The sequence below is a fragment of the Apis dorsata genome, unplaced genomic scaffold (genome assembly GCF_000469605.1).
Source record: "Apis dorsata unplaced genomic scaffold, Apis dorsata 1.3 scaffold_455, whole genome shotgun sequence".
Lineage (NCBI taxonomy): Eukaryota > Metazoa > Arthropoda > Insecta > Hymenoptera > Apidae > Apis > Apis dorsata.
The window spans coordinates 449,381-461,793 of record NW_006263698.1 but is presented as its reverse complement, the minus strand read 5'-3'; the positions used below and the strand labels follow the sequence as shown (position 1 = coordinate 461,793).

Below are 12,413 nucleotides of genomic sequence, written 5' to 3'. Positions count from 1 at the left end.
GTCGATTTTTTCTTCCCTTTACATTTTTTTTTTTTTTAATTATAGCCGGTTCGATCGCAACGCGACTAGTTAACCGTGTCTCTTTTGTCCGTTCCGCTTGTTCTTTCTTTCTTTCTTTCTTTCTTTCTCTTTCGTTTCACCATTGTTTCGCGTCTATTCTTTCACCGCGATTCAACAGCGAGTCGTTTCACACCAATTTTCGAACTGTTTTCAGTCCATTGATTTCGTCGATCTATTTATCGCGAAACGTTGCGTTGCACGCTCGTTCGGAACAGAACAGTTCATTAAATGCTTGTCCTTGTTTCTTTTTTTATCTTTCGCAGCCCGTGGGTTGCGACGGTGTGGTAGGTTCCGGAGTCACGATGGACGCTTGTGGTGTCTGCGGTGGTCAGGGTAAAGGTTGTAGACTGTACGAGGGCATTTTTATGGAACCAATCCTGCCACGGGGTCATCAACCTGTAACCAGTATTCCGAAAGGAGCCATGTCCCTCAACATATCCGAACTACGACACAGTAGCAATTTCTTAGGTATTGTTATGAAAAAAGCAAAATGCTCGAGCCGCGTTTATTTAGGGATACGACCAAATTGATCTCGCTTCTTTTTTTCCTCTCTGCTTTTCTAACCACTAATCTCTGATGTGTTAGCGTTGAGAGACGGCAACGGTAGTTACATCCTGAACGGACCCTTGGCTTACAGTCCAAGCGGCACTTATAAAGCGGCTGGCACGACATTAACATACCAGAGGGGTGACAGAAACCGCATGGAGTGTATCTTGGCGACCGGGCCACTGAACGATTCTTTGCATTTAGAGGTACGACCATAAAGATGTCTCTGATATCTCATTCGTTCCAATTTATTGGATCGATTTTCTTCTTTTTTTCTCTCTCTCTCCCCTCTCCCCTCTCCCCCCCTTTTTTTTACACACGATCATTTCTCGACCTGGCATTGTGTTACTTTAACCGTGACTTCGTGTATCGGTATTATTGGTATTTTTTTTAAATCGGTTCTTCAGATTCTGGCACAGGAAATGAATCCTGGAGTACTTTACAAATACATGATGCCGTTCAATGGAAAGCCATTAATAGCACCGCCACTTTTTGCGACAGGTAATACATTACACCGAAAAATCTTTAATCGAACGCATTTTTCCAAATCCTCGACGATATCTTTGGTTACATGGCTTTTAAACGAGTTGACATTTTACTCTTTTCGCAGGATCCATCGATCGTGGCAACGAAATCCCTGATTCGGATGCGCGTGTTGGCCTCACGATTCCCGTAACCAGAATGTAAATATTCTCAAATTATTATAGAGCTTCGTAATCGTTTGAATCAAATCGGAAACAATTTATACGGGAAAAAAGAAAAGAAAAAAAAAGAAAAAAAGAAATCGTATTTGGAAAGTTACGATTAGTAGTCCACTAGGATTTTCGCTTTTTCAGATCCAATCAGAAAATCGATTTATTACCGACGATTCGTAATCAAGATCGAGCGCGAGGCCGTGAGAGAGGACGAAAGGAGGAGATGAAGCATTCCCCGACTACGGTGATGGCCGGTGATCAACCGAAGTTAAAGGGCAAGAAAAAGAAACGTGCGCGGTTCGCTTGGAAGATGTTTGGATTGACTCCTTGTTCCAAAGAATGTGGAGGAGGTACGTGTAGATCAATTTCTAATTCGCAATTTATTACTATTTCGTAAGTTTCGAATAAAGAAAGAAAAAAGTTTAGAATTTATGCTACTCCCACGCGATTCCGATTCGTTGTGGCGAGCGCACGAGCTCGATTTTTCGGACACGCTAATTAAACGAGCAATTAGAAAAAAAGCGCGTAGATAATTAATAGTCCTAGAAACCGCAGAGAAACAGCTCGACTAATCGAGCAATGCGTGGGAAGTCGGTCGTTTCGGTATTATCGCCAAGGTTCGAAGGGTCGTAAGATTACAGTGCTCGATTCGCTCATCGCCATCACGGAAGTTGCGTTCAATTCACGAAATTTATTAACAGGAAACCCCACATCCGTGGCCACGTTGTTATTTTCCATCCATCGACCTCTTCAATATCGGCCCATTCACATGGCATTGTGCTGCATCGCGAATAGGACATTCGAGATATTTTTCATTTTGATTGGCAGCTCATACGGGCAACAACACGGTGAAATAACGTCGTGACAGCTGTCACTTCCTCCTTCTTCTTTTTAATTTCCATTCCCAACACGAGCCCAATAATTGACCCCGAATGTCGTATAACCCTTCAACCCTTTTAAACGCATTGCAATCTTATCGAGAAAATTGCTTTATTAGGTAACTAAAAAATCTGTGTCGTTTCCTTTATGATAAAAGGATATATGCGATATAAAATGGACAACCACTTGTGAAACGAAGGCAAGACCGTTTGGTCTAACTACAACCAAATGTTACTTACATTTTTAGGCGTTCAGACAGCTATCTTCAAGTGCTTCCGCGAGACCAAGCAGATGATCGTGAACGACAAACGTTGTCGCAACGTGGGAAAGCCGCAACACCCGCCTCCGTTGCGTTGCAACGACAATCCTTGCCCACCTAGGTAAAATCCATCTTCTCCTCTGACTGATTCGTGCAAAATTGGTTCGCATGTTCGCAATTCGGAAAGGAATTTGGAAACGGCGGTGGTTTCAGGTGGAGGGGCGAACCGTGGAGCGAATGCTCGGTCACCTGCGGCACCGGCACGAGAACACGAAAATTGGAGTGTGTACAGGAACTAAAAGCGAACTTAACAATGCGAGTGTTAGACGGTGCGTGCGTACAACCGCCAGACCTTAGGACCGTGGAAACCTGTGCGAAACCGGCTTGCACGAATAGTCCGGAATTAAGGCATATGCACTCTCAACACGACACGCCCAGATGGGACGTCGGCGCCTGGGGTCCTGTACGTCGTTACCTTTTTCCTTTTTCTCTTATTTTGTAACACAGGTAGTAGTCGTAAGAAAAGAGTCTTTCGTGTCGCTTTCTTTCGTTCGAAAAAGAAAAAAATAACTATGTCAATGCGAGAATTAAGGGAAACGCATTTTGTGCAAGCGACACGACGATTTCAGTGTTCGACGACGTGTGGGATGGGAATTCGAAATCGAACAGTGACTTGCATCACGTCATCGGGAAATGTCTGTCCGCCGTTCAACAAACCCGAATCTCAGAAAATGTGCGAATCCCCGCCTTGCACTACGTACACTGGTATGGAGCAACGAACTCCTTGGCTCTACTCGGAATGGTCGGCCAAGGTAAGATCGATAAATGGAAAGGAAGGATGGCGAAATCGAATCGAATCGAATGGAAAACGTTCTCTTATCTTTTGTCCAGTGTTCGGCCGAATGCGGTAGCGGAGTGGAAACGAGGCAAGTAGCTTGCGCCGATGTCAGCGAGTTGTTCTGCAATCCCAAAGAGAGGCCGGAAACGGAAAGGGAATGTTTCGGAAGAGGAACGAATTGCGATAGCGCGAAATGGTTCACCGGTCCATGGACATTGGTTGGTGATAGATAAGCGAAAACGGAGTATCTCCGGTGGCTTGTCGAATAATTGCCGACGACAAAAAACGACGCCACCAATCGGTTGATATCGTCTCGAATGAACATGGTGGACAAATATGGTTTCAGTGTTCCGTGTCGTGTGGAGTGGGTGTCCAGTATCGAGAAGTCCTTTGCGTCGCAAGGACGAACAACGAATTCGTCGTGTTGCCGGCGAGCAATTGCAGCGGCTCGAGGCCAGCAAACGAACAAGTATGCAGAGCGGCCGTGTGCACACCGACATGGTTCACCTCGGACTGGTCGAAGGTAAATCGCGAGTCGAGTCATGCGTAGATTTATGATCGGACGAGCACCGTGACTTTTTGACTTCCCGATATATAAATACCGATATAAATTTCGATATAAATACCAAGGCGGTTTTTTTCAGTGCTCGGTGACATGCGGTACCGGCGTGCAAACCAGACTGGTTCGTTGTATTCTCGAAGGTGTCAGCAGCTCGAATTGCGAAGATGCTGAGAAACCGAGCGACCAACAGGAATGCAGCCTGGAGCCGTGCAAAAAGGATGATCCTACGTCGTTGATCAAACCGCCCAAAAGTAAGTTTGATGGTTTACGTGCTTGTTTCGAACGATGTGGTTAACGAGTGGATAAATTTTTCACAATTTCAGAAGCGTATGAAGCATCGTCGGAATGCGTTGACAAGCATCCAGATTGCTCGGTGGTCGTGAAGAATGGTTATTGCCGGATCAAATATTACAAGTATTCGTGCTGTCGATGCCGCGAGTAATCGTTCGACAGCCGAGGACGAGTCACCGTTTCAGGCAGGTTCACCTTTTCCATGGTCGTGACCGTTTTCAATTCGATTAAACTCGTTGCTTTCCTCTTTCAGTTAAATATAAACGGGGAATTCGATACGGAATCTTAGCGAGTGATAAGACTGTGACAAAGAGACGATCATGTTATGTACAATTTTATTTAACACGATAATCGGCTAATCCCGCGTAGCTTTATTCCTTTTATTATCTTATTCCCGCGCGGCACGCTGCGGAGGAACGATTATTTAATTCCACAAGGAATTCCGTTAAACCCGGAAAGTGGGATAGTAGGTGAAAATTCACGAGAAATCAACTAGTCGTTCGAGAGCCGAAGGCGTTTAAAAGGGAGCACGACGTCGTCGTATAGGAGAGAGTATGATGCGTGTGCACACGTCTGCAGAAACTCGTATCGTACGGGGCATGTATATGTGTTACGTATGTAAATATCCTCTGTACAAGCGAACAGTTGCAGGGACGTAATTTTCTCAATGCATCGATCTTGATCCTGTGTACTTGACACCGAAATAACTTGAACAACGATCGATTCGCAATTCGAAATTTCGACTTCGAAGCCATTCGATTGCAAACATCTCGAAAGCAAAACACGTGAGTATATCCATAAAAGCAAAACGGGAATGAAAAATTCTTATCGAATTTTTCCTAAATCGTGTGCGATATAATATTGAAAATAGCAGGGGAACGATAAATAGGTTGGATCGTCGGTAAAGAACGAGAAGGGATTATCATTGTTACGCCCCTGGATGAGTTGCGATCCCATTTGCATGCGCGTTCGACGTGAAACCTGTACGCCCATGTACCCACTTAGGTAAAACCTGCGTGCTTGTGCCCAGACAACCGTGCGTGGACACGACACGAAACGAAACGAACCAAGCACACGAGCTGTCTGGTGTCGCTGCGAAAAGGAGAAGCAAAAACGTTTCGATCGATACAACTGCATGTGCTCTCGATGTACTTGGATAGGTAGGCTGTATTAGTTGCAAAAACATTATTTATGCGCTCGTATAGGCCAATCGGACCACGATGAATGCGAATAATTTTTGTTAATCGAGCATTTAATTAACATATCGAGTCGAATGAATTCGCCGATTTTGATTTACGAACCCGACTTTATTAACAAATTCATTCATCGCGACAAGGACAGCGCGGTGAACTCAAACCGGAAGCGCGTCGACATAATTTTCCCCTCTTTACATTCTTGTTTTCGACAAGGAACGAGTTTGAGAACGCGTTCGATCTTTAGAGAAATATTTTACGTCTCTGTCGAATCGAACTTCGCTCGAAGAGCTTTATCGTGAAACTCGTGTATTCATCGTTTTCTATGTAGTTGATGTCAACTGATTTGCCTATTCTTTAATGTGCGAACATAGTTGTAGGATAATAACTATAGCAGTGGTATCGAATCAAATATACGCTTGTCTCTGTGTAAAAAATATAACACTGGTATACTGTATACGTAGAATCGAATTTAATTTCCGACATTTTCTAATAAAAATCGCGAGAAGTATTATTATTAAAATCCACGAATTACTCGCGCGTAGTGAAGAAACCTTTACAGAGAGGTATATGGACGTAGATTAGTTTAAGTTTAAATAGATAACGAACGATCAAACGGAAAAAAAAACCTCGTGAAAATTGCGTTGGCAATCAATTTCTCAGTGTCAATTAAATCGCATTCCGGTTTGCCTTCTCGACACGAAAGAAGTTTGCGAACACTGTACCATATTCCGATTCGCTTTGTGTCCCTCGAGAAGCTAAATTTCTGTTGCAATTCGTTTCAATAAAATTTCCGTTTTTCCTTATATCATTTCTTTACTTTTACACCGATATGGGGCTGATTCACAGGTAAGTGTTGATTTCCCAAATTATTTTAGACGAAGCACGATTTTTGATTTTTTTTTTTTTTCATTCAGTTCTCTCTCCCCCTTCATTTTTTTTTTTTTTCATTCAGTTCTCTCTCCCCCTTCATTTTTTTTTTTTTTCATTTGTTACAGTTTATTCGACATTTGCACACAGTAGCTGCCGATAAAATACAAATATTGCATGCGTGTACAAAAACAATTCCTCCGATTTAACTCTATTATCGATTTCATCGAACGTTTCATCTGATTACATGATTAAACGATTAATTGGCAATGATTTTTCTATCGGATTGGAAAACAATTGTTCGACCGAACCTCAACCCTTACGATAGATCTGTGTACGTATTTATAATTATACTGTATCCCGTTTATTATTCCGAGTATTAATATTTATGGCTGTGACGCGTATCATGAATGGTAAATGTACGTGTCTCGACGAAGGGCATCCCCCAGCAGTGTGTTATTTAAATAGCTACCAAATGCCGACTTGTGTTGCATGTGAGGATAGGAAAGAAATAGTCTTTTTGGAAAAAAATATTCAAATACCTTACGATGCGTTTCGAAGAGATACAAGCGTTTCACCATGTAACATATTTACACGATTATTACGTTTCTTTCTTCACAAAGATATTGCTCACTTTTGCACATACTGAATTCAATTTTAAGAATCAATGATCGATAGATGAATAGGATAGTTCTGCTTAATCTTGAGAAAGACTGCTTTATATTTTTTTCTAATCCATTTCGAAATTGTATGTATACATATATTTTCTTAAATTTCTCTAACTATAAGTACACTTCGATCTATGAAAGTATAAATGTAGGCATCTTTACTATGATTCATTTTCGATTTTACTATATTTTACGTCTACTTTGGTCATATTTTGCGAATGAAAGTCTATTGTATTATCACATTGGCTCGAGACGCGATATAGCGCTCGTTAGCAAATGTGACCTCGTCAAAGACTGTGATACAATCGTAGTCTCTTGCAGGAGTGAAGTACAACGAAGAATTAATAATGAATTATCGATGTAAAGAATTGCCAGGAAATGAATAGCAATTCTTGATCGTAAATGTGTATTCTATGATATTCGAAAGATATTATCCGTAACATAAGAAGTTTTCACAAATTTAATCTTCTAATATTTAATGTCATTTCTAAACAAAAAAATAAAAGAATAAATTTTATATACGGTTGTGTTTCTAAATCTTCATTTATACTCCTATTAAAAGTAATATTAATTAGATCGAGTACATTTAAATCTTATATTAAAAAGGATGTTTTGTGAAAACTTTTTTGTAAACGATTTTTGATATTTAGAGATGTAAAGGACAAATGGAGAGTATAGACTGATCGGAAAAAATGCTATACAATGTACATGATGGATATGTGTTTAAAGATGGATGTAATTTCGGATATTATTCATAATAATCAGGTATATGTATATATTATACACCTGACATTGCTCAAAAGAAATCCAAGATCTAAAATGACAAAATATTAAAATCGAGCTTATACTTTACTCAGAGCAAAGAATAAATTGAAAAATTTTTCTTAAATGTTTAGTAATTAATAAGATCTTTCACGTAATTAATTAAATCAATAATTTTGGAAATATCATTCATGTGTTGACAAAAATCAATGCATTTGCTCAATAAAAATAATATGAATAAGAAAATTCTAAGAAGATTTTCCAAAAGTGACAATGGAAATGAAATAATAAAATAAAAACCGAGTTAAAGCATGGTATTCATATGTGATCGTGAATCACTAATTGTATATCTTATCGTAATAAAGATAAAAGTTTATTATAAATTTATAATAATATACAACGCATAAATATACATCAATATATATATATATAAAAAAACAAATTACAAAAACAATACATATACATAATGTATTGCTACGAAAAATACTAATATCAGCCGTTAGTTTTTCACATGTATATTTATCATTTTTCAAAGTAAGATGTATAAAAATTTGAAATATTTGCAAAATATACATGATACCGATTAATTAATCCCATTGTTTAAGGATGTACCTTTTCCGGTCCATTCTTCTTTCAATTCCACTTTCAATCCCAGATCTCTCAAAGCCGCCTTTACGTCACTTTCGAGCTTAGAACCATGTTGTTGAAGAGCACTTGTCAAAACGTCCTCTACACCATGAGTAATAAATTCTGAACATTCTGCCTTATTTCTTACAGACATATTTCGAATAGCCCAAGCAGCTTGTTTCAAAACATTCACGCTTTTAGAATAAGCTTTCATCGCATCTATGATTATAAGCGGTGCTCCGCAATCATAAAACACACCAGCGTTTGAGGGACACCTCAGTGTTAATGCGGAAATACATGCAAGTCCTGCGGTCACTACACACTCAGATTCCTATGACATGATTAACATTTCAGTGCTAAAATTTTTTCTTACATACATAGATCTAAACACTAATCAACATATTTCACAGAAAAGCATCATCATAAGAATCACAAACTTACTTTGAGTCTACTTATGACAGAAACAATTAAAGGGCCACAGCCTGAAGTTACAATGTGAGATTTCACATTATCATTTCCAGCAAGAGCTTTTAATAATTTTAAAGCCTGCCAATTCAATTTCTCTGAATCTGGATAATCGATCATGACATCTATAACAAACTTTAACCCTCCTGCATCCTCTACTTCTTGACAAAATTCATTTCTCACTATTAATGCTGCTAAAGTTATCATTAAATCACCTACAACCCCTTTATCTTTTTTATATCCTATACATAGTAAAATGTACCTATTAAAATTTTTTTTTGCATATACAATTTTTTCTATACATACAAAGAATTAAACATTATTTACTTGGCATCAATCCAGTAAGAACATTGAGGGCTCCCTTTGCAATAATACTTGCATGCTCATGTGCTTTTCCATATTCATGTCTAATATCATCATCTAACACCAGAGCTCTAATTACAGCACAAGCATCTCTTAACTCAGGTCCAGATGCATTATCTCGAATTAATATTTTTTTAAGCTTATTAAAAATATCTGCATTAAAAATATTTTGTCTATTATTCTCATGCTTTATACAACATTCTCTTATCCACCGTAAAAGACACTGTAATGTTGGAATGTCTGGATAATTATCTAAAATCCTGACAAATGGAATAATTTATAAATAAAAAACAATTGCTCATATTGTATTTGATCATAACTAATAATTTCTTACTGTATTTGTAAGGCTATTCCCTCATCATTTAATAAATCTGGATTACCAGTCATCAATGAAGTAATAGTTTTCAATGCTGCCTTTATTATTGTACCATTATTAAGGCATGCTTTCATTAATTTTATTAAACTATTATAAGCCCCATTTCTTCCTGCATATACTCTACGTGCAATATCTTTATCTAATTGAATTCTCAATTTGTCTAATGTATGATGAATATTTCCATAATTTTGATCTTCTATTGCAATATTAATTTGATTTAAACAAGATGTAATTAATTCATTGTCATCATTGAGAATTAAATCTTTAATGATATTGCTCAAGTCTATACCCTATAAAAATAGAATTGATAAAAACAACATGTAAGTACTTATATAATGTGTTCTAGATTATTTGAATTTTAGTATTCTTGTAATATTTTTGTAATATTTTTAAGTGAAAAAATTACAATATTATATAGTTTGATATTTAATTTTTTATCTGTTATTGATATAAAAATAAAATTATTAATTGCAATAATGTAAAGATAATAAAAAAATGTTAGTACTAGAACTCTAACATTTATAAAAAAAAAAAAAAAGAATTAATTTGACATAAATTCCATATAAAATAGCTTGATATGTGATTAGAAATATTACTTATTTAATTTCGAAAATTTTTATATAATGAATAACGTTAAAATATTGATTTAAAGTGATGAATTGTTTTTTATGCAATTTGAAGTAAAATTTGTAAGAAATTAACAAACATTTTGTAGAAATTTATATAACAGAAAATTAAAAAGAAACAAATTTAGATACCTGAGCTTCTAATTGTTTTACCGCGTCTTCTATAGCTTCTTCCGGAGTCATCGAAAATTGCTCCATATTTTCATGGACAACTTCGTCATAGGTTTCCTGACTAATTACGCGAACCATGATAATGCTATACTTTTGTTCACCGCGTTCTGAATTTCTATATTAGGAAATGAATGCTGTCTCGGGAACGCAGCGTGTCTTATCCACGTGAAAACAAAAAGACAAATGTCAATCTTGTCGTGTTCTATAATACATTAAGAACACATTGCGAATTGGTGGGGGTAAATCTAGGGATTTATAATCTAATATACCATCTATTTTATTTATTTATTCTATCTACTTTATTTTTATTATCATAATTAATTTATCATCATAAATTACTTGAATTAAAAAAAGTAATTAAAAAAAGTAGATTATATATAAGATATTTAAAAAAAATTAATAATTTATATGAAATTAATATTGATAGATTTCTTTTATATCTTTAAATGTTGTTAGAAAAAAGTGATTTTCAAATTTATGCAATAAATTCATAAAGATATTAAAAAATATAAAAAAAAACAAAATAAAAATAATTAAAAATAAATTTGAAAAAGTAAGTTTCCCATCCTGATAAAACGTAAGCAATGATCGATCGTAGCGCCCTCAGCTGCTTTGCCTGGCCTAACCGTGTTCGTACGTATTGCGATCGAGGGAAACAATTCTTTGTCACTTACTATTTGATCTTTTCAAATTTTGCTGTCGATTTGTCGGCAGCTGAAACTGAAAATCTCAAAAATTCGATGTGCCGAAGTGCGAAGGTAGTGTTTTTAATGTTTATCGGTTCTACGATATCTTTATTATCAGATCTCATTCTTGCATCCCCACCGATCACTCCATCAAGTTTCTTGTCCGTAAGAACTCTAATCTTTCTCGAATTGCTTTTGGGCGTTGTATCTTTCAGTGCATAAAAGATATGATTATGTGAGATATGATTATAACTGAAAAATAAACTCTTTATGAGAATTCAAAGAACATTACTTCTACATGGTTACTTAACACGCGTGTAAACTGTGTTATGTTATTCATCATTAAAGACATACATTATAAAATTTTGTGCGTGTAAAAATCATCATGTGATTAAAATGAGTTATAATATTTGCGAGTTTATTTTATAATTTATAATATAACGGAATAATGACTTTTATAAAATCATAATATTTCATTGATTATAACTTTGGTCACTTTGAAACGCTATGTACGCCATTCGCGTCATCGGTTAGACAAACGCACTTTTTTTTTTTATTTTATTATAAAAAGTAATAATTGCAAAAATTTATACCAATTATTCATAATTAATAAGACTATATTTGCTTTTTATGCAATATTTATTTTAATATATATTGTTTAATGTGTTAGTGTTTTTATGTGAAAAATATATTGGATAATTGAAGATTTAATGAAATATAACTATAATATGTTATGAATTATTATCATAAGTGTTATAGAATTATGCAGAAAATTTTATAAATATTAATTTATGTTACAGAAATTGCACTAAGTGATCGTGGATATGAAAAAGCATGAAATAAATATTTGTATGAAAGAAGAGGTACAGATGAACTATAGATCTCCACAAAAAAAATGCAAGAAAGAATGATAAAATCATGATGCATCACATTGTCATGCATAACTAGTTATCGCTGTGTTCATATCAAGTTACTTTAATAGATTTTGTGTGTTCAGAGAAATTAACACTCAAATATCATCACAGATCATCATTACATATATTGCTATACATTATATATATGTATATATTTAACAAACAAGATTTTTAAAAATAATTTTATGTATACAAGCGAGTAGCCTTAAATGAGAGTTACTGTAAATTTGTAATAATTCTGGTGCCGTTTAATATAATCAATAAAAAAATCAATTTTATAAAGTAATAAAAATTACATTTTAAATGATGCTCAAATTGTTACAAATAATTTTAAGTAGCATACATGAAGTATTGAATAAGAATTTGTTCTGACACAATTTGTGGTATAACTACAGTGGAATAAAAATGTTTTAATGTTTAAGAAGAGGATGCACAACAATCGAGAGAGATTATGTTCTGTGATTATAGTGTTGTGCAGAATTACTCGCGTTTACATACTATGTATGACTGACAAATGAGTTAATTTTAATATATTTTTCCATGGAGAGAACATGTTAATGTG

General features: G+C 35.7%; 2 protein-coding genes and 1 long non-coding RNA gene across 8 annotated transcripts in view; 2 read left to right on the top strand and 1 right to left on the bottom strand.

Moving 5' to 3' along the window:
• LOC102673819 (thrombospondin type-1 domain-containing protein 4-like) overlaps positions 1-6,129 on the top strand; it is a 41,481-nt gene extending 35,352 nt beyond the window's left edge. For 5 of the 6 annotated variants that reach the window (XM_006619905.2, XM_031512516.1, XM_031512515.1 and 2 more), the window contains 12 exons: positions 324-528; positions 646-812; positions 1,014-1,107; positions 1,217-1,289; positions 1,443-1,651; positions 2,428-2,560; positions 2,653-2,902; positions 3,069-3,251; positions 3,331-3,495; positions 3,624-3,800; positions 3,922-4,090; positions 4,163-6,129. In XM_006619905.2, the coding sequence (XP_006619968.1) occupies positions 324-528; positions 646-812; positions 1,014-1,107; positions 1,217-1,289; positions 1,443-1,651; positions 2,428-2,560; positions 2,653-2,902; positions 3,069-3,251; positions 3,331-3,495; positions 3,624-3,800; positions 3,922-4,090; positions 4,163-4,281 (1,944 nt within the window). In that variant the 3' untranslated portion in view covers positions 4,282-6,129. The remainder of the gene's footprint in view (positions 1-323; positions 529-645; positions 813-1,013; positions 1,108-1,216; positions 1,290-1,442; positions 1,652-2,427; positions 2,561-2,652; positions 2,903-3,068; positions 3,252-3,330; positions 3,496-3,623; positions 3,801-3,921; positions 4,091-4,162) is intronic. The other variant, XM_031512514.1, reaches the window with a different exon arrangement.
• A 1,845-nt stretch (positions 6,130-7,974) lies between these two features.
• On the bottom strand, positions 7,975-10,482 carry LOC102674136 (armadillo repeat-containing protein 6 homolog). Its single transcript, XM_006619908.2, has 5 exons — positions 10,213-10,482; positions 9,413-9,744; positions 9,043-9,338; positions 8,692-8,957; positions 7,975-8,581 (listed from the first exon to the last, which is right to left on the bottom strand). Exons 1-5 carry the CDS (start codon positions 10,327-10,329, stop codon positions 8,207-8,209), a joined length of 1,386 nt encoding a protein of 461 aa, XP_006619971.1. The 5' UTR covers positions 10,330-10,482; the 3' UTR covers positions 7,975-8,206.
• Positions 10,483-10,801: 319 nt separating this feature from the next.
• Positions 10,802-12,292, top strand: LOC102674360. Its single transcript, XR_422384.2, has 2 exons — positions 10,802-11,009; positions 11,738-12,292. It is a non-coding gene; the product is annotated as an uncharacterized LOC102674360 (long non-coding RNA).
• Positions 12,293-12,413: the final 121 nt, after the last annotated feature.